This window comes from Vidua macroura, chromosome 5 (genome assembly GCF_024509145.1).
Source record: "Vidua macroura isolate BioBank_ID:100142 chromosome 5, ASM2450914v1, whole genome shotgun sequence".
NCBI classification, from domain to species: Eukaryota; Metazoa; Chordata; class Aves; order Passeriformes; family Viduidae; genus Vidua; species Vidua macroura.
Genome location: NC_071575.1, coordinates 39,513,413 through 39,536,134, shown reverse-complemented (window position 1 = coordinate 39,536,134; position 22,722 = coordinate 39,513,413). Strand labels below are relative to the sequence as shown.

The window sequence follows — 22,722 nt, the reverse complement described above, 5'->3', positions numbered from 1 at the left end:
GCCTGCTTTGGTGTTTCAGTTTGGTGACAGATGGCTGACAATTATCTGTCAAACTAGTTTTACTTCAGATATTTGATTGGAAGGTTCAGTACATTCCGTTTTTTCAGAGACAGATTACAGAGTATACTTGGCATCCATTTTGAAACCACCAAGTTACTAGAACTAAAATTTTGCATTTGTGCACAGAAATAGACAACAAATAAAAAAATACTTCTCTAAGCAGCAGCAGCTTTTATGGGCAACTGCTTCAGAAGAATGCTCAGTGCTATCTGAGTAACTCAAGATACCTCTCAAATGTCCAGTTATGTAGTTAAAAATTAGTAATCACTTCCTGGCTGGACAAGGAGTTGAATTTTATATAAAACCTTTATGTATATAGCCTTTACTAGTCACACTCACATAGTCTTGCATTTGAGAATAGAGATTATGAAAAAAAGAGATATGAAAAAATGTTTGAGCATCGTTCCCATCAACCAGTCAAGAGACCCCATTTAGCAACAGTGATTCAATCCCCAAACATTTGTTTGCCACCACAAAACTCACACTAGGAAATCCCTGCACAGCAGTATTTCTGCAGAGTGTAGAGATGTGCTTGGCAATAATACCTCCGTCTTCCCATGTGGGCATGTGGCTATTCCACATTCTTTGTTTCCTCTTGCGACATACAGGAGTGTTCAAAAGTCTGTGACCTGCTTTCTCTTGTAATGTCGTCATGGCATTAATAAAAGGTTGTACTAAAATTACAAAAGTAAAAAGCCAACCTCGTGGAAACTTGGGTCTGATTCTGGGGGAGGAGGATGTCCACTGCTGCTAGGCTGGTACAAGTGTGTCAGTTTGCATGGCACAACTCTTATCCTGGACAGCTTGTCCTCCTTCTACTTTTGTGCACCAATTTTTCAGTTTTCTCTCTCCCCATGATCTTTTTTACCTTCATTTTCACTCCTTTTTTCAATTTTTTTTAAAAGTTCTTTTTCCCCTCTGTTCTCTTAACTCAGGACATTCCTGAGTGTCTTGGCAATGCCAGCACAGGCTCCCATACAGCTCTATGAGTTACACCACCTGGGAGCTGGGCTGGAAGACTGGCAGTGAATCTCTCAGCTTATATGTCCATGATAATGCCAGACAATAAATTGAACCACAATATGAAAAATAACTTTTTTTTTTTGCAAGAATAGTCCTTCATAAAAATAAATTAAAAAAAAAAAAAAAACTTTATATAGGAAATATTTGCTTGCAGTGTGAATATTTGCACTTCAGTAAAGAAGTGAAGTCATCCATTTGGTTTGGAGCTAAAGTTTTTCTGTTTACTGAAAGCTGAATCCTAGCTTTAGCCAGGCAATTTTGAACAAGAAAACCTCCTGCACAGGAAAATGTAAAAAACTTGCCATGTCATCTCTCAGGTCAACTCCCTCACAAGTGAAATTTGTTCCAAAATCCTGGCCACTATTGGGCTCTGTTGGACTCTCCTGCAGGATGTCTGCCACCTTGACTCTCCAGTGTAGGACCAGAGAACAAAACTAGAGAAGCAACAGTGCAACAAGCAACAAAGTGATTTCCCTGAGGGATTTTCTGTTTGGGAGTGCTGTTCTCCCTCCAGTGAACTTAAACCTACTGGCAATAAATGTGCTTCCCTCTGTTGTCTTTCCCTCAGAAGCATCCTTGATGCCTTCAGTCAGAGGATGCTGCTAGGGAACCATCTCCCCAGCACCTTCTTGTCTTCAGACTTTCCACTTCCCACTGTGCATCTTCCTTCTTTGTGAAGTGGTGCTTTCAATTAACCTCATCGTAGAGGCACTTTTGGGGGAAATTTAACTTATTTAATTATCAGATATGGTCACATCTGACACTTTTTTACTAGAAAATATATAGAAGCCAAATGATGATTTATTTATGAGAAGTTCCAAAGCATGTAAAATCCCATAGCACAGGTCATTAGAGAAGTACCTGATGGTGCTGTAAAAGAAGAGTTTATTTTGGCAGGATTTATAAAATAGAGATTGCATTGTAAAGACTCCTAGAAGTTATAGAAAAATAAAATATCTCAAAATATTGAAAGAACGAAAAATGCTACAGATGTCAAAATATCCATTGAAATTTTCACTTTAGATCAGGAAACTTTTGATGATTTTTCCAATTAAAACAACTGAAAAACTTTATTTTAGAAACCTAAGAAAAATGTAGAATACTGGTTATATCTAGCTTTGGATAACTTGCTTGTTTGGAGTTTCACTTTTTTGCCTATTTTCAGGGTCTACTTTTTACTTAATGTGTAGCACAATATGTAAACACATGCACAACGCTTTAAATTACAGAAATGTTTAAACAGATACCTTCTTTAAGAGTTTCTTGAACAAAATAGAAATATTTCATCTCTTAATATTTGTAGATTTAGTAGAGCTTTCAGAGAATCCTTATATGCAATGTTACAGTTACAGACCTCAGCACTGACTTTGCAAACTCCCATACATCCAATTAATATTGTAACTGTGACAGAAGTTTAAATCATCTAATACACTTGCAGGAATGAAGCAAAACTAACCAGTAAGTTCTGAGTGTTCTCCATATGAAAATAGCTCCTTTTAATTTTTAAGCTATGGTTTGCAGAGAACAACAAATGGACACCTTTTTTGTTTTGGTTTTTTTTTTTACAATTTAATATCAGTACTGGACTTACCAATTTTTGAGTTTCCAGGAGAAAATCACTCTTATGTAGAAAAGCAGAAAAACATTTCAAAAATCCAATTAAAAAGATCATGCAAACTTAATAAAATCTTCAAAGCTACTATTTGCTACAAAGAATAAAAACAAAAAAAATCATTTGCCATATTTTTTCTGATAATTTGTATTACTTAGATCATCAGAAAGAGGTTAACTCTATAGCTCACTGTGCAGGTTGGAAAAATGACATGGCAGCCTTGATTTTAATTACTTTTTTTCCATCTCTAAAAATATTCAGTACTTGTACCCACTTGTGAAGAAGCTTTTATCAGTTCCAAATACACATAGGTTGTGAAAGGTTTCCTCACATTTCCAGGTTTAGGTTAGAGTATCTGAAACCAAATTTTTACACATGAGAATTCTTTTTCTTGAAAAAAAAAGGCATTTTTGTACCAGATTTCGCTTTGTTTAGCTCAGCACCTCCATAAAAACCACATTTGTTGCCTTGATCTTCAGACAACATGATTCAAAACTCTCAGACAAGCCTTTCAAAGTATTCTAGGTCTGAAATATTTGCCCAAACTTCTGAACATATAAAAGTTTATTTTTATTAATCTGTCACATTGGAAAAGTAAACATTTTATTTATCACAACATCATAATATTTTATTTATTTGCTATTTATATAGCAAGGAACAGGAGGTAATTTATCAATCTCTCTTATCTCGGTTCTGATAATGAGGTTACGGTATAAGCCTAAGGCTGCCAGCCAAAACTTCATACTGCAGGTCTAAGAAATTCTCTGGTTTACTCTTCAGCAGTGTAGAAAAAAATGAGTTGCTCCTGTCTTCCTATTTTCAGAGAAACCTCACATATTCACCTGCCCTAAAAAACATTCTATCTTATTTATTCATTTTCGTCATCACTCGGTTACCAACAGAAAGTGAAGTCCATAACTGCAAGTACCAATGGAAAACAGTTAGGAACTGAAAACTGAAATCTAACACAGTTATGTTCTTACTGCTAAAAGCTTTCCAAAGTAAAATAGCACAGAAAAAGCTTCTTGATTCTGGTTCCTTCACTTGCCCTAAGCTTTACCCATGAGCAGCATAACACCCTGAAGTCCATTTGTATGGCCCAGCCACAGCCCCGAGGCTGGGTGTCTGCGTCTGTGCCCATCACATGGCGCTGATGGGGGCACCAGGCTCTCCTTGCCTGCCCCCGCTGCTGCTGACAGGGCAAGGCACGGGCTCTGCGAGTGCCCGTGGGCAGCAGCTCAGCTTTGCTAGCTGGTTTTCTGGCACCAAAGTTAGGGCAGATGATTCATATACTACTATCAAAATGAGGAGAATATGTGGTGTTTTAGCAATTTGCAGGATCAGAGTCTTGGTCACTGATTTGTTTTGAGTTCCCAGAAATCCATGTCGTGTAAGAACTGAATCATTGGCAGATATTAAAATGAGGGCGCAATGACCACACTGAGAAGCTCCCTGTTTTGGAGGCCAAGATGCTTTCCTAAACTGAATTGAACCTCTATTACATAGAGGAGAAATTAACACAGTGTTGATGTTCACCTTAATGACTATAAACTAATTTTTTTTTTTTTTTTTTTTTTTTTTTTGCCAAATGCTGTCCATGACAAACAAGCACACTTTCTTTTTGAGCTGTCAGAGTAAAAATAAGCTCCAGAGTTGATAATCCCCAATTCTGGTAATATTTACCTTAAATCTCAGTTACACCATTTATTTATTTGTTGACAACATAAGAAAAAGAGAGAATCTGGAATTTCTTCCCCTATTCAACACTGTCAGGACTCACACTACAAAGGATAACTACTGAAGGAGAAAAGCTGGTCAAACCAGACAGACACTTTACAAATGTTTTTGGTAAGAAGTAAGACATGGTCTGGGTATTTTTAGACCAACAATAAATATAAGGTCACTGCAAACACAAGCAGCATCTAAACTTTATTTTGGAACCTCTGCTTCTGAAACAAGTGTTAATACACTAGATTTTCATGACAAAGCCTTTTATCAGAACAGTCCAATTCATCACTTCCATTATCTGTGTTGAAACCTTTCTTTTTATTTTTTTTTTTTTTTTTTTTTTTGTAATATAATTAACCCTATAAATACACAAACGACAAGTGTGATCTTACACACTTTGAAGTCAATAGGAGCTTACTTTCTACCTTTTCTGGAGCAGGACCAGATACAGGATGAACTGATCTTTGGGGAGCTCTTATATCACAAGGGCTAATCAGAAAGTCAATCATCATGATTGCACAGCTTTTAGACTTTACCACAGATGCATGATTGTTCCATTCTTTTCCCTTCTTAAGGAATATCATCACTATTCTTTAAATGTCCAGTAGAAGTCAGAAATATTTCTTTCGGAAAAAAAATGTAGAATAAATAGAACTTTAAATTGGTGCTATTTTGTAGTGTTTGGAAAACAGCATCACTTTGCATTCAGTCATTTGAAACTAGGGCTACAATTTCCAGGGGAAAAGCCTTACTGGTTCTTGAAGAAATAACCACAAACAGTTTCAAGTAAGCTAGTTAAAGACATATTAATGAGTCTGCTTTTTTCAAAATATTTTTATCCATGCTGCCCATAGCTGAAGAGAAAATATTTTTAGTTTAGAAGATAGCCCTTTTTTTTTTTTTTAATTGAACTTGGATAAGAAAAATGGCCAGATCCTGGAAATATTAAATGCTGTGCTTTAATCCTTCATACTGAAAAAATACTAGAATCCTTCATGTCGCACTACGGCACAAAATAACTCACACACTCACACTAAGATCAAAAGAGCAAAGTAACAAAAGGAAGTAACTTTTATTTCTGACCTCGCAATATATAGAATTCCAAAAGTGACAGTGGATTGGAGGATGAAATCCTCCTCTCCAACCACACTGGTCAAGCTAACAGTCTATTAATTTTCTCCTCCCACAAAGAATGCAGAACAATCATTATTTACATGAAGAGTGTGTGAGAACTCCAGTAGAAATATGTAAACATCAGAAGGCATAGAAAACCTTTAAAGAAACTTTAAAACTTTTAAAAAAACAGGGCAACACCTTCATACTGGAGAAATATTTGCATTTAGGTCCCATGAGCTAGTTTGCTGAGGATAAATGGTTCTCCTCAATATAATTTTTACTTTAATTTCTCCTTAGGGAAGGAAAGATGTAAGAATCTTTTCTTTTCAAACCATTCATCACTGAATTCCAAATTAAACTATAGAAATTGGCATATGTGTATGTGGCTAGGGATTTGTAATATAAAGGTTAACAGAGAGAGTGATTTCCTAGACTTGAGAAGAAATCTTTTCACTTGCATTGCTGTTTAGCACTTTTGTTAGTGGTGAAGTTCATACAGTTAAATCTGATAATGTCTGCAGCTTTGTGTTAACCGTGAAAAAGGTGTCACAAATGGATACATGCTATGAATCATATGTAGCCCCAGAAGTGCTACCAGCCTTAGCATAGTCTGTATTTAGTTACCTCACCCAAATTTGACTTCATTAGAAACATTCTTGAATGGCATAGAATCCTGGTCTGGATCCCCTGAGAAGTTGCATTACTTTCCATCTGAAATATGTTATTTTATGTAACTTTTTTTTTTTTTTTGGGTAGTGGCCTGCCAATAATACTCAGGGTCCCACAGAACTGCATTGTAGGTTTTTCCTTCTTTCTATGGTCATTACCTTGACTGAAACGTTTGTCAGGCATTTACTGCTGCTCACTGCAGTCCATACCTCCTTCAGAGCAGCTAATTGTGTAGCTAACTGTGCTTAAAAGCACAAGTTGACATAATCACATGCCACTGATTTATGAACAGGATAGCTTCAACATTTTGCATTGCCTAGAATATACTTCCAGCAGCAAATTGGAAATATCAACCCTGTATTATTCTAGGTCACTCGGGGAGTATATATTCATACATTGAATATGTAAATCTCTTAAATGAGTAACACTCCAGGCATTGTATTTAAGACATGTTTCTTAAGCTGTCACCAATACTTACTCAGCAGGATGTGGAAACTTCTGTTCATGCTTTGGGTTCTTCTCTTTTCACAATATGACATTTCAGAGGCAGTTTTATAAATGTTTTACAATTATCTGTGTAGGAAAAAAGTGCCTGTTCTGGTCACCTAATGTGTAAGAGAAGGAGAGGAAGAGTCAATGAAACACAAATTTGACAGTAGAGTTGTCTGTGAATTTTTGCCCAGGAAGAGGTCCTGCAGCCCCTATAGTGGAGGTGTCCTCAATGTGGAGCAGGTGCTTTCCCTAAGGTTGCTAGTCGAGGATCTCTGGGAATTGCAAAGAGGCCGTGACTTGGAGGCAGAAAATGGAAAGGAAAATAGGGCAACGGGAATTAGAATTGCATGAATAATGGAGTTTCTCTTTGGTGACCCAACCAGAAAATTAAACCAAAATAATTCATTTTGTGTAGGCCCAATGCACTTGTCCAACTCAAAATGAAACAGCTCATTTTGCTTTCAAATTTCTTTTCAAACTTTGAAAGAAATGCACATAAAACCAAAACACTAACTATTCAGAAAATGTCACAACAAAATATTTCAGCAAGATTTTCCTTTTTTGAGCTGGAACTATTAACTGAATTAAAACCCAGTTTGCCTGACTGAAACTACTTTTTTGTTTTCTTTTGGTCAGTAATTGTTTGTCCGAGATATTTCCTCCTGTTTAAAGGAAACCTCCTTTGACTTCTACTTCCTTTGTTTGTTCAAAACTGACCATCACAACCATCCTTCACACATCCTCAAGTCACACATACCGTGCAAGAAAACCTGAGAAGGAAATTCTACAAAGTTTGCTGTGTGGCATTTCCAGGGCTCCAGCTCATGAGGTTTCTGTGGTTGAGTCTTCCAGCTGATGGTTTTTAGGGTTGGAGAAGTTAATAATAAGTCAACTTCATTTTTACACTTTTGCAGACAAACGGATTTTAATCTGGGTTTAGCCCCAGTGTGGAAAACTTGAGAGACTGATCTGACATTTCTGGGTAGCGCAACTCAGTTAGGACAGTGTAGAAGAGACCTAAAGGAAGTAGAAGAGGGAAATAAGTTATTTATCCATTTGTGAAGCGATTTTATCAACAAGGAACAGCATGTATATGGCTCATGGTCTGGTCTTTATCATTAAGGAACAAAACAGGTACTTTAAGGGTAAAGTAATGTTATCCTGCCAAAAGCCACAATCTTTATAAATTTCTAATGCAGACTGGAGAAATGACACCTGTACAATTCCTCTTATCCTCCACTGACTATAAAGGGAGACAGACGTAGTCCAAGGAAAGACTGTGTATGTCAAAGGTCAGTGAAGTGAACTATTTATTTGGTGTTTAAACTCCCTTCCTTTGCTGTCAGTTCTCACAAGTTTGAGTGATAAGAGAAAGGATGCTGGCCAATAGGTCTTGACAACATAATTCCTTATCCCAGAAGAAAGGAAATATATATCCAACTGAGTATACAATAAAGGTTAAATCCCTGCAAAATCATGGGATCCTGGCTGCCTGTCATTAATGGGTCACTTCTGCCTTGACTGTGAACAGGCATGTAAATCATGTCTTGTAATATGAAAATGAAAGTGTGGGGGAAAGTAAACCATGTTGAATACCTGTCAATACCTGTTGAATACCTGTCAATTAATTTTGACAGGTAACAGGCATCCATCACCCAAATGGATCATATGCCCGTTTAATATGTGATTTCCCACAATAAAGTGTTGCGATTTCAGTTCACATAAACTGTGTTCAAAATAGGCATGGATGGATACTTTTAAATCCATCTTTAATTTGCTCTGGTTCAGGAGGAACATTTTTTAAATGTGGACAGGATACTTGTTGCCCTGATGAATGAATGGTAAGGCCTTGCTCAAGAAGACTTCAGCAATTGCTGGAATCTGCTATTACATATTTCTTCTGGCTTTCTGATTATTGGGATGCTTTTCACCCCTTTGGTCCAGTCACCAATTTCCCTGGTTACACCAGAGCAACTCTTTTGTCTTTCCCAGAGGTTTTGCTGAAGGACATGACATGATAATCACAGATTAAACAGTGCTTCAGGGACTTGGGGGGGTTTTCTGCCTTGGAATTTGTGTTGAGAATAGGCACCAAGCATTCTCTTCTGAAGGACTCTCAGATCCCTGATGCTGCAGAACACCATTTGTGGTCAGTATGCTATGGATGGGCAGTGGGAATGCAGAGTTTTCATTAGCAGCTGCTGCCTGTTTGTCTCCATGTCATCTGACCCATGGGGACATCTTAGGACTTTCCAACAGGAGCTATTCAAGGGGGGATCTTGTCTCTGCGTGTTTCGAGGCAGAACCAGTGAACCAAACCAATGACTTTCAGGAGTGATGCTATTTTTCCCACCACCATAAGAAAGGTTAACTGACATGCTCCCCACTAAGCCCCAGCCTGTGTGAAATTTCAGGCTTATGGTGAAGAAGCATAGCCTCAGGCAGAGCTTGCATCCTTTCTGGGCACAAGAATACAGCTACTAGTCCAGCAGCTTCACAGGTGCTATGTGAGTCATCTCCCTTGTGTTTGGAGAAAAGACAAAAGCTCTGCAAATGGCAATATTTGAGGACCAAAATATTTATTATAATAAATTAAAGTGCAAGCATTTATAAAACATTCCATCTGCATATAAATATCACACAGCAGTGTTAATTTCTGGTAAAGCTTCATAAATACATTTCCTTGGATATTTTTCAATTAATTCATATAAATAAAATTATTGTATAATTATTACCTTAAAATAAGTTACCATTAAATACAAATTCCACAGCATACTGAGCACAAAATTAAATACAAATTACAAAAATTATTTCTGATATAGTCTGAAATACCAACTTTTCAGGCAAAGGTCAGAAGAGGGCAATATATATGCAAGAGAGATTTCCAATTAGGAGGCTCAAAACATCCTGGGTAAAACATCTCATCAAAACATCACTGCCTTAAACAAAGCTGATTCATATGCGTCAAATTTCAGTGTATAAAAGATAGAAATGGCTGCCTCATTCCTGTGGAGATGAGGAGGACAGAACAGTGCTTTTGTAAATAATTAATGCCTGTGTTGCAATTGAGAGGCAATGTCCTGGAGTTTTCATTTTCAAAGAAGGCAGCAATATGCATCCTATCTCTGCCCACTTAGTTTGCTAGTTTTGACACAAGTGAAAAATATACTGCATCTGAGGGGAATGGACATAGTTGCAGCTAATCAATTTGAGTTATTGCAAGAGATCTGCAGAGACATCTCTTCAAGCCTGATCCAGAATTTTTTCAGTTTTTCTTCTTGTTCCCTCCCTTCTTTGGGGCATCAGTACAGGCATTTTCCATGTAGTCAAACAGTAAATCCAGCTCTCCAATGGCTTTAGTCTTTCCATTTTCTCCCAACTAGAAAAGAGCAAAATGCAAATCTTAGCAACTAGTTATTTTTTTGGAAAACGGAAATTAGGATTGTCACAGAAACTGAATCAATAATTTACTTTCCTAATTCTCTTACACAGTTCTATTAGTGTCATATCATAAGATGTAAGCTAGTTCATTCAAATCTAGACTAGCATATAAGTTTCCCAAGACCTAATTTTTGAAGGTTTAAATTTCCATAACATGTGCAGAGAGCAAACAGGACAAGTGAGGGAGGGTTAGAAGGGGAAATATCATTAATCTCCTATTTAAATGCCCTTGTAGGCTTCACATCCTAAATAATCTTGAGTTTGTTTTGTAATTAGGTCAGCTTTAATCTAACTAAAGGACTGGGATTTGAAACTGCTCTTTCTAAATGTTTGGGGAGAATGTACCTGTTCCATTTTGTTCTTCATTTGTTCCAGGTTCTTTTCAATGTGGTCTCTCTTTCCTGAGAATTGCTAAAAGAAAGGAAACATCCAGATGTAAGATGGACAGCTATATGCAACAATGTACTTTTATTTTTCTTTTTCACACCTTTCTATTAACTCTGACTTTCATATCTTTGATTTGAGGTTTCCTTTCATATCACTGCTTTTTGTCACTGCTTGTAGCATTCTGAGATTTAGGAGCGGCAATGAGAGTCAGAGGGAAAGAAAGCCAGTGTTACTCACACAACCGCTCAGCTCTGAGGTCAGAGATGCCAAGAACTGTGCCACCTCCTCAACATAAGGGTACTGGTTCTTGACTTCAGTGAGGAGAACATCTTTTACTATGAGCTCCACAACCCTCTTCATCATGTAGCAGCGGTTGTTTTCCTATGTATGAAAGTAAGAGGTCATGTTAAATCAAGGCAAGATAATAAGTGCTGCAGAGGGATGCAAAGAGCAGATTCCTCATGTGAGGCTTACCCTGATGTTAACAAAGAGCTGCTGCCCAATCAGTCTGTTGTCCGTGTCCTTGTCTGAGGCACTGGCCTGAGAGGAAAAAAGGAAGTGTCAGGTGATGGTAGGAACCTTACTTAAAAATTAATAATAAACCCAAAAGTTTTCATCAGCAATGAAAGTGCAGGTGAAATGAGGGAATGGACACCACAGTCTGTTACAGGTAGATAAGTCTGGACATCATTCCCCTCAGCTGGGTGAGATTCAATGTCAGTATCACAGAAAAATAAATAAGCTGAGGTCTGAATTCGTATTCCCCACTTAAAAGTCAGAATTCGTCGTGGTTATGGTGACTAAACCAGATACTGCAGGTGGCCGACCTCACAGTGGCCCACAGTGCTGCTGGGAGGGGCTCAATGGTCTGCACCCAGGGAGACCCACCCATGGCAAAAGCAGCCAAGAAACCTGCCCTAGCAGAGCACTGTAGGACACCTGATCATCTGCTTGGCTGTGACTGGAGTCATGTACAGGCCCAGCTCCAAACGGCCTGAGCAAACTGAGAAATTTAATGTCATATTTCACAATTTATCCACTTTGGCAACAGCTGCTTGAAAAGAAGCAGCTGTGCTGTTCCAGGGGCTGCCTTTCCCTTGGGGAGTAGCAGGAGGAGAGGCAGCAGCTTTCCCTAGCTACAAAGCCAGCAGGCAATAGATCTGCTCCACACACCCAAACTCTGCCTTAACTGCAAATCCATCTTTTTTTTTTTTTTTTTTTTTTTTTTTTCTGGAGAAAGGCAGGGGAAAGAGGGAGGAATGCCAAAGGCTAGAAGTCACAGCATCAACAGAGGAGAAGGTCCTCAGATCCCACTATGAAGAACACATGGATGACTGTACCGTTTTAGCCAAGGTGTAGGTGCGATTCCTGATGTAGGGCTGCTGGAAGTTGATCTTCCTGAGCCTGCAGGCATGATGAGCAGTGGAAGCCCCTTTCAGAGGCAGAGAGCTGGTGAGAAGAAGGGGGAGACAGCAACAGCAGCAGAAGAAAACCCATCCTGGGAAGCTCTTGGACAAGGTGTGCAGGGAGGCCATGGCTCAGAGTCTGAAACCGTCTGTCCCAGCAGGCTGCAGACGCAGGGCTCAGCACTGATGTGAGAGAAGGCAGCATTAGCACCAAGGAGAGTGGGTGAAGCAAAGTGAGAGCAGCACAAAGGCTGCAAGCCTTACCTTTGCTGTGATTCTTGACGTGCTCTGCAGGAGGTGAGCTGCACCTTATATAGAGCCACCAACATCTCTCTCAGCTTTTTTTTTTGGGGGGTACTGGTGGTGAAATAAAAATGACATCAGCAAGTCTCTTACTTTCCAGTATCCTCTTCTGAGAACTACCTAACCACTTCAAAACCCACAAATACAACTTCAAGGCCATCATAAACTTTAGTTTCCTATAAAAAAAAAACCCAACTATTAATGTGGGGCAAAGCAGGGGCTTTTACCAAGGTAGGAATCCTGAATTCCTTTTGCATAAAAATATTTGAGAATTGTATGAGTTTGTGCCTCCTGTCCTAATTATAATGCACTTACTTGATTGACAATTTGATGGCAGAAAACCATCACATTTTCTGTGGTACAAGACTGGTTTCACTGCTGCTGATTGGTGCACACAAGTGATCAGAGACTGTATCAGAACCAAAGCACTGACCACCTGGGGCTCCTACCCTGAAAATACCCTTTCCCACACCATGGCCCACTGAAGTCACTGGCCATCTGCACATCACTGTGCAATCCTCTCTGAGAGATGAGAAACTGTGTAGGACCAACACTGCATTTATCACATGCCTGATTTCCAAATTCCCTTTTTCAAAAATACTATCTGTATTTAAGTCTGTAATCAGGTATAATGACCAGAGCCGTATCAATCCAGGTGATTTCCATGCTCCTAAGGCTCTTCTGCTAACATGCAGGCAGTGCTGCACCTTCAGTCTGAAATACCATGCAGTGTTCCAAACAGGACACTGAACTCTTTAGATGGTAATTTGCAACCCATCTGTAGACAGTAATGCATGAGAACACAGAACTGGTACAAATGTAAACTCCTGGTTTTCTAACACCCACAAGGTACACAGGTGACAAACAGGAGAAAAGAGATCTGGAAAACCAAGGCTGCAGCTCTTCCTCTACTATCAACCTAACCTCATGGTCTGAAATGCCCAGATCTTTTTCTTACACCTGAAAGGAATCAGTTAAAAGCTGAGTGGAACGAGGTTTATTCTTTAGCCTCCTCCGATGCATCTGCAGCATGAATTTATCCCTCCATGTCTCAGTCCTGCCTCAGTTGCCCGTAGACACCTGCTACATCAGTGCTGCACAGATCTGTGCCCTTGAGGCTGCTCCCTGGAGCCATCATCACCACCTCCTTTTCCATTCCCCTCTCAGGTACCCATTCCCCTGAACAGCCTCCAACAGCATCTTGACTGCAGCAGGCAGCAGAAACTGAGTCTGGACCCAGGATGTCAACAGTCTAGTTCACATCCAAATGTACCACAAGGCTATTAAAGAATATATTTCTAAACTCTTTTCCACATATATTTCAAGGTAACAGTTCCTGTCCCTTGTCCCCTGGGTGTTACCTCTCCACCCCTTTGGTCACTCACTCATCAGACACAGATCCAGCTTGCCTGACCTCTTTTTGTGGCTCCAATCCCATGGAAAGGGTACATGACCTAATCAGGTGCTGTGCCACACCCATCATTGAAAACACTTTGAGGAGCACACCTCATCCCTCGCCCTGATGGATATTTAAACAAAATCAGGTAGATTTATGAGGAATTAGATGCTGAATCTTTCTTCTGTCCCTTCCTATGCAGTAATTACAGGATCTCTTCTGTCTTCCTGCTCTTTTATTTCAAACCATACACTGGGGCATACCTATTTTCATAGAAAACCTTAAGTTAGCGTCCCATCTGTGTTGTTTGCCATCTTAGCCATGCTACTTTTTGGTTTTGCCATCATGTCCTCTTTCTGAGGCGGTTTCAGTTGTTTAGTTTACCTTGCTATTTTCCAGACACTGAGATGCTGAAACGCATATTTCAAGTTCATTAATTCATGTTTTGCAAATTCTGTTTTTATGACATTCCTAAAGCTTTTGCATTATTTATCCTTTTGTTAGCAGCTGTGAGTTACAAATATCTTTCATCCCTCTAGCTTACTCTGAGTATGGTCGAGCCCAAAAGCAAACAGCCAAGATGTTACCGGACACTAACACAGCAGCCTTTACATTTCCCATGTTCATCAGATCATTCCTGGCCTCTTCTCAGGACTATTGGTCCTGGACGTAGCACAGAGCTATGGTGTAGCCACAGTCATGGCTGCAGTGATTCCTTGTAATACGTCAATAGGATTTCTTTGGAAGTGGAGATATGCCTCCCATTCCCAGGGTCTTGGATTTCTATTATGAGATTGCATTGAACAAAGACCTGTCACAGCTCACCACACCCCAGATGGGAGATAAACACCCAGCAATACATCCCACAAAAAGATGGAGCTGAAAACTTGTGCTAGTGCTGGATCTTACTCCAGTCCCCAGCTGAAGTCCAGAAGAGACAGCTGAAGTCCAGAAGATACTTCAGCTCTGTATTTTCTGCTACATTTGAGGAAGGGTTTATTTTTATTCTTGTTTGAGGAGGAAATACAAAGGACTTTTCAAAAACAAGGTCTTCTTGAACCATCACTGAGGGTGAACTTCAGGGAAATTGCTTGTTTAGATCCCCCTTCCCAAATGGGCTACCCTGAACTGCACAGCAGATCAGTGGAAGGAAAGCTGCCTCTCATTTAAAATGTGGTACTCTGAATGAAACCATCACTGGAGGGTCTTTTTTTGTGGAGAAAGAGTAAACCGGACAAAATGCATCTGAAAAATGAGGGGGAAGTAATTTCCCTTTCTTATTTCACAATTTTTAATAGGTTTAATAATATTTAATGCTAGTAGCACTGTTTAAAATATGGAATTCTTACATAAAATATATGCTCTCTGCTTTCATTTTAATTAAAACCTACCAAAGACATTTAATCTTCTATAAAGTACTCTCTGTGTTTTTTTCAAGTATAATTAATAAAGGAAATTATTTCAAAATTGTTCACAGGTCATTTTATCTCCCTGGTACCACCCCAAGAGTTAAGTGTCTATCATTTAACTCAGTTATAACCTTCTGAAGTCTAATTACATGGAACTTCCTTAATTCATTAAGAAACCATAGTGGTAAATATTCTCGACAATGACTTGTTGACCCATTTTGAAGGCAGAGGATTTTTTGAGGAGGACTGGAACTCTGCATCACATCTGCTTCTAAAGCCACAGACATTTCCTTCTGACTTTGAATGAGGTCACAGGTGAGCAACCAACACTGTACTTTGATGTTCAGCTGCTGTGTATCAGCAGCAACATACTATCATGCAGGAATTCTCTTGGGCTTTAGTACATTTTCAACAAGCCAAGATTATACTGCATTATTGGAAATGTCAGGACTGGCCACTGGGCTAGAAATACTGTCAAGAGATGGCATGTGAAAAAGTGAGTATGTGTACTGTGCTCTTGGATCTTTTATTTGGCAATGAGATTCTCCCCCCTTAAACCCTTGTATGAACGGGCCATAGGTCATGTAACACCTAAAACTGAACACTCAATCTCAGGTTTCAGGTGACACTCATCCCCTCATTTTGCTCCAGCTCATTTGTGAAGCAGTCAGTTGTAAGGCCCATTTTATCTCAGTTCTTTTCTGCAATTGTCCAGACTTTCAAACTTCCAAAGATTAAAGTAGACTATAAAATTGTTTCAGCTCAAGCTCCAGTAAACTAATTTTAGTCAGCTCTCTGCCCAGCAATGAAAACCTCAGTAATGGAAATTAATTCTTCCTTACAAAACTTGAAAATAAGCTTTTCTGTAATCCAGTCATTCCTTATGGAAACATCCTAGTACACAGGCAAGTGTCTTCTGGGCACAATCATTAGGAATGGCAGCAGGGATTCAATTTCTACAGAGGAAATGGTACCAATACAGAGACTGGGAGAGGACATGTAGCATTTGACCGTTACATTTTTGCTTGGGTTTTCTGTGGATTTTTCTTGGGGTTTTGTTTGGGTTTTTTTGGTGTGGGTTTTTTTTGGGTTTTTTTTGTTTGTTTGTTTGTTTGTTTTGTTTTTTTTTTTTTTTGGTGATAGGTTTAATGTTACATAACAAATCATGAGTCCTTTGGAAGAAGAGTGAATAGCATTAATAAAATTGCTTATCCTGGGAATATTAGGTGATTGAAAAAGGCTCTGGAGACAGCTCTCAGTACAGCTGACTCAGGGCTTTTGCTGAGGTTGTACGATTTCCTACCTTCCCTGGCTGTAACACCTTTGTAACACAGAGTAACACATTTCCTCTGACAGTAACACTTCAGCTTTTATATCTGATCTTTCATCAAAGATCTTTGTCTCTGACCTTCACTTGGTTTTGTTACATAATTTTTGGGTCTCCTAAGCATAAGATGGTATCAGAAAGCTGATACTTCATATCATAAAGCATCGAAGAGGAAGGGAACTCATTACCTCAATTTTAAATTACATTCTGGAGGGAAAAAAAAACCCAAATAAACAACAAAACCAACAAAACAAAAACCACAGCCATACACACACACACAAAAAAAAACAAAAAACAAACCCAACCAAAACAAACAAACACACAAAAAAACCCTTTCTGTTTTAAATAACTTTATTCTCAAAAACATCCATATAGTGGGAAATACAAGAGGAAGCAAACCAGAGATACGTTGAGACAACACTATATTACTGCTACCAGTGTTCTTAGTGTGTTAATACCATGTTATTACCAGGACCACTGAGGTAGTAACTTCTACAGCAGTCTCAAAATGATTGATTAATTAATACAAAAACAACAAAAAAAAAACCCCACCCTGTGTCAGTGCAACTGCAATAGATGCTAGTCCAGTGATCTTGCTTCTTCAGAAAACTCCTGCCAACATCAGTAAAACATAAAGAAGTTTTAATAAGACTTATCAACAGCAGTCAACACTCCGTTCACAAAGAGGGGAAAAAAGAGAATTGAGACCACGTCAGTGCACACAGCCTCACAGCACCAAAGGCACCACTATTAACCCTTCCACCAGATGGCAACTCTTTTAATACAGCGCGTAAAGTCCCACACGTATTATACAACTATCACTTTATATAGTGACCTACATGTGTCCAACTATGTCTTGTGAACAGTCAGATCAGGTGAACTGAAACTTCTGAGCTTCCTGTTAATGTGTGGTGTGGTTGCACAGCCATGACTCAGTAACATGATGAAGTGGAATTAATGACATAGGGTAGCTCAAAGAAAACCACTCTAAATGGGAACAGAATTTTGCAAACTGGCTTATAATTCAACATCCAGTAATAAACAGTTACTCAGGTTAAGAAATAGTCCCAGCACCTTGGTTGACCAAGTACTAGAAGTTTTATCATGTAACAGAGTAATTATATTAATCCATTTTGAAGGGAAGGAACGCTTTTTAAGGTGAAGTACTTGTGCCCAGACACCAGCACTTCCACTGAGACTCTGAGCCCAGCATCTCCTGAGAGTGAGCCCCTGGCAGCTCAGTTATTCACTATAACAGAGCCATTAGAGAAGGTGATAGCTCTCATGTCACTAACAGCAGCTTTCTAACTTGTGTCCATCCCTAGGAAGCCAACAGCTCCTGCCCCAGCCCTTCCCCAGACCAGGATTATGCTATTGCCCATCTCCCAAGAGAGTTCTGTGAGTCAGTGAGTTTCCTCTTGGAGTAGAACCATTGTCAAGAATGTGAGGCTCATGGGGCCAGAAAAAATAGCTACAGCATAGGAATTATGACGTTGTTTTCCTGAGTTATCTGTTTTTAGCCACGTGTCGTGTAAGCTAACATACTCAAACAGGCTGGAGCCAGCTTCCCACTGGAAACACAAATAATCATTCCTCACGAGAGCACCATTCTGGCAACTCACAGGCCCATTCTAGCTGGGGGAGCACTGAGCCTCAGCAGTTTCCCTAGTGCACACAGACAACCTTGCAAGACCTGGGCACCCAGTTGTCCAGAACAGGGTTCATCTGCAGATTACGTTTATGTGTCACAACAACCCAGTAACCAGAAAGGGGCCTAGAAAGGGAGAAATCCAGAAGTACATGCTTTCTGGATCCTGCCAGCCATTCCTATTCTAATTCACAACCTAAAGTAGTTGCTTTGGAGACATCCCAGCACATGACAGTATGTCATGTCTACAAAGACACCTTGAGTTTTAGAAAAAATGATACATGTATATATACATATGTACACACAATTGTGATTTAATCACAGTCAGAACTAAGCCCCACTCATACACTCACCCACTTCCCACTGGAATGGGATGGGGAAGAGAATCAGAAGAGCAAAAGTAAGAAAACCTGTGGGTTGAGATAAAGACAGTTTAATAGGTAAAGCAAAATCCACACATGAGTAAAGCAAAATGAGGAATTCATTCACCAGTTCCCATGGGCAGGCAGGTGTCCAGCCCCAGGAAAGCAGGGCTCCATCAGGCATAGTGATTACTTGGGAAGGAAAACACCATCACTCGGAATGTCTCCCCACTTCCTTCCTCTTCCGCAGCTTTATATGCTGAGCGTGATACCACATGGTGTGAGATATCCCCTGGGTCAGTTGGTGTCAGCCGTCCAGGTTGTGTCCCCTCCCAATTTCTGGTGCACCCCCAGCTTACATGTTAATGGAGTAGGGTGAGGAGTGGAAAAGGTCTCGATCCTGTGCCCAGCAATAAAGAAAACACTTCTGTATCATCAACATTATCTTCAGCACAATTTCAAAACAGATCCCCATACTAGCTACTACATAAAAAAATAACTCTGTATATGTATACATATACAGACAGTACGTGTATATCAGATTTAAACACAGTTAAAAGGAAAAACTCTGAGGTTCACTTGAAACCTTCACAAGTTTACCTTAGTTACCTTGCCATAAGGTTACCTGACATAAATATAATGTCAGTCACATTTACAAAGCTGATATGCTTTACTAGAAAACATTATCATGACCTCTGAAGAAAGTGGGGAGTAAGAAGCTCAAGTTGTCCTTTGCCCCTTCCACTGAAGAACCATCTACACTAAGCAAGATCTGCTGCCCCAGCTCTACCACCCAACTCTCCCTGCAAAGAGCAAGCTCTTGGCATGTGAATGCTCTTGCTCTTACACTTTTAACAGAGCCCCACGAATGCAACGAGTGATCCAACAGAAGCTGTGAAAGCTGTATATAAACCACGCCTCGCTTGCTTTCCCAAAGGACAGTCTTCACACCAATCTCGTGCAGTTCTCAGTCCTCCACCCTAACACAACACCACACAGAACCAAGTGCCATCCTTCAGCTTCCCAGGCACAGCACATTTGACATGCCAAGTTCAGGCTTCCTCAGTCACTCCACGAGCTTCTCTAGGACACAGCCTGTGAAAAAGAATTCTCACAAGGTCAGCTTACATCCCACACAGATGAAGTGTGGAAATACTAGTAAATTTAGGAAGTTCATTAACATTTTTACATGGAACTCCAGATGTCCTTCAACACAGTAGAAAAATTGAATCAAAAAGCAAACCAAAACTTGGATTTTCATGAAACCAGAGTTCTTCCCTTACCTACCATCCACTGACTGCTCTTCAGGTTTTGCTTTTGGTGTGACGACTGCTATTGTGATTAACACTTTCCCACTGGGTTCCAGTGCACAGAAAACCAAAGAAATTACTGCATACCTAAAAGTTAACTACAGCTCCACCATGCTATTCTCTCTTCCCCAGACTCCAGTCTGGTCTGAATAATTGCTGAATAGAATCAGGACATTAATTTTAGGCCACTGACAATTAAAATAACTGTTCAGCTTGTTTTCTTTATCACACAATTGTGTGCATCTAGGTAAAGAAACCATTTTTCTTCAGGTTACAGTAAAAATTGGTCAACAAGGTCACAGCAAAGCTTCCACTTGCATCAAATAGTGATGGGGCTCTTTGCTGACAAATTTTACCACATGGTTAAGAATTGCTGTGACACCAGATCATTCCGTGTCAGCTCAGCCTTGCAGAACAGGAAGATGGATTAATCAACATGGCATCATGCAAATAAGCACACAGTAAATTGGTCAAAGAAGCTGTGCTTCCTACACCATCTTCAAGTACCACAGATTTGCTCACTGAGTATTACGGATTTGGAAATCCCTTTTTCTTCCACTGTTACCTGCCACAGAGCAATGACACCAGAAATCAGATAAGGAAAATGTATTAGTACCTGGGCTCCAAGAATTTTTGAGGGGAGGAGAAAGCTGGTGGCTGGTAAATAATTTCATTTTCTTTCACCCTACTGCAACACACACTGGGTTTTGGGCTGTGGCCCTTGAGTGCAGAGGGAATTCCAGCTACCTGTAAGACATTGGTGAAACCATACCTGTTTTGGAAGGTTGCTACTCACCACATAGGAATCCATCAGCAATTCAGTAGATGTGGCTCTATTAACCCAAAAAAGGCTGAAAACCCACTACACAACATGCTCATAGTGATTAAAGTAACACTAGAAGACTACTTACTGAGTTTCCCCTCACAATGGTTCACTCCGAGTCACTTACCACAGGAGCTCTTACATGTCAATCTGATTCTTCTTGAAAGTTCTGTAGCAATCATCCCACCTTTGCAATGCTGTTTGTCCCAGAATGCTGTACCCACCTCTGTCATGTTCCCACAGGTTGCTGTGACCCACGTCACTCCCCTGTTGTCTGTCCCTATTGGGCGAGGGGGATTTCCACCCCTGTCCGCCCGCCCCCTATTTAACCCAATGCTTTCATTGTCCATTTGCCATTTTGCCTCGCGCTGACCTGGGGACAGTCGCTCAAGCCATTGCTGCGACCACGCGGGAAATAAAAGTTCTCAGGCCCGCAGAGCAAAGTGTGCCTTCTCTCGTCCCTTTGCTTCCTCTCAGCGTAAGGCTATGAAAGCTGTGTACCCACGCCAGAGCGCTCTGCACTAGCAGGGAGGCAAACGCCTTAGCCCTGGAGCGTCCGTGCATGTGGCAGCTGTGCTCTCACAAAGGGCAGCGCTAGCTGGGCTTCCCAGCCACCTGAGGCCACAGCAAACAAAAGCGGCGTCACTCCATATACCTGAGAGCATTGTCCAAACACTTCTTGGACTCAGACAGGTTTGGTGCTGTGACCACTGCCCTGGGAAGCCTTTTCCAGTGCCCAACCACCTCTGGGTGAAGAACCTTTTACAATATCCAACCTAAACCTCCCCTGATACAACCTTGGGCCATTCCCTTGGGTCCTGTTGCTGGGCACCACATTGAAGAGATCAGTGTCTGCCCCTCCTCTTCACCTCACAAGGAAGTTGCAGACTGCAATGAGGTCTTCCCTCACCTCCCTTGACCAGTTGGTGACAAGTTGGGAACAGCAGCTGAAGACATTCAACACTTACTGACTGGGTCAGTTATTAATGTGCTGGTTTTGTAAATCTTGACCTTAATTTGACAAGCTCAAAAGGTTGTTTATTCCTGAGATACATCTCCTATTGGCAACTGCCTTCCTCCTTATTTTTCTGAAGTTTCCTTGACAGAAAACAATACACATTCAGTGCACAGCACACACTTGTAATTATTAATAAAGGGTGCACTTTTGAACATTTTTCCATGTTCAGCTTGCTTGAAAGAGCAACGGGAAATATGTTTGAAGGCTGGTCTGAAATATTTAGAAAAACCAAAATCCCTCTTGAAGAAGATAAACAATAGCAGAGAACTGGCACAAAGAATTTTACATCTGCTTTGAAGACCACAGAACACACTTCAGAAGCTTTGCACTAGCATAACTCAAAACCATTTCCCTTTGAAAACTTCTGTCCAGAAGTAATTCAATTAGAACATTTCAGGCAAATATTAAGTTGTTTAGATGGGTAATAATGTCCACTGATGTGTGAGACACCATGAGCTTTCATTCTAACACCTAAATTGGTGTGTACCCCTACGCAACAAAAATGTCTCCCTCCTTTACCATACCTACCCTCTCCCTGGCAGAAATCAATACTGCACCATACTGCACACATCTAACAAACTCAGAGCTACCTAAGATGTACCAGACTCACCTGTACCAGTACAGACAACACTATAAGCAAAACTGGCACATATGGTGTTATAGTATCTATGACTTACAGGCCTCAAAATCAGACCTGCAAAAAAAACTCTTGACAGAGCTGTCAGCCAGGAAAAACAGGCAAACATAGAAAAACAAAGAAAGAGAACACAGTTCATAAAAGTCAGTTAACAGGTATCACAGAGAAATAACAGATGATGAGAGGTCTTGGCCAGGAAAACAAGGAGAACACGTTGATATGAATAATGTAGATAGGTACCACAAAATTAATGCACCCACATCACAGTAACATACCACACTGAACAAAAATATTTTAGCCCTTAGGTTTTCCACTACAAAACTATCATTTTAGAGGAAAATCAGAAATTTTCATAAACACTGTTACATATTTTCCCTTTCAGTAGAAATTTTATGACCAATTATAACTTACACATTAAGTGTACACCACAGAACAATCCCAGAAGCCCTTGAGATAAAATAAAATACCTGGATTTGTTTCAAACAAGTCCATTGGTAGGAAGCTACTGTAACATACAATTTCTGGAAGAAGCAAACACCCTTTTCTAACATGATC

The 22,722-nt window shown here is 40.0% G+C and overlaps 1 protein-coding gene across 1 annotated transcript; it reads right to left on the bottom strand.

Moving 5' to 3' along the window:
- Nucleotides 1-9,965: 9,965 nt before the first annotated feature.
- IL22 (interleukin 22) lies at nucleotides 9,966-12,063 on the bottom strand. Its single transcript, XM_053978301.1, has 5 exons — nucleotides 11,869-12,063; nucleotides 11,003-11,068; nucleotides 10,766-10,909; nucleotides 10,487-10,552; nucleotides 9,966-10,079 (listed from the first exon to the last, which is right to left on the bottom strand). The coding sequence occupies exons 1-5, from the start codon at nucleotides 12,061-12,063 to the stop codon at nucleotides 9,966-9,968; spliced, it is 585 nt and encodes a 194-aa protein (XP_053834276.1).
- Nucleotides 12,064-22,722: the final 10,659 nt, after the last annotated feature.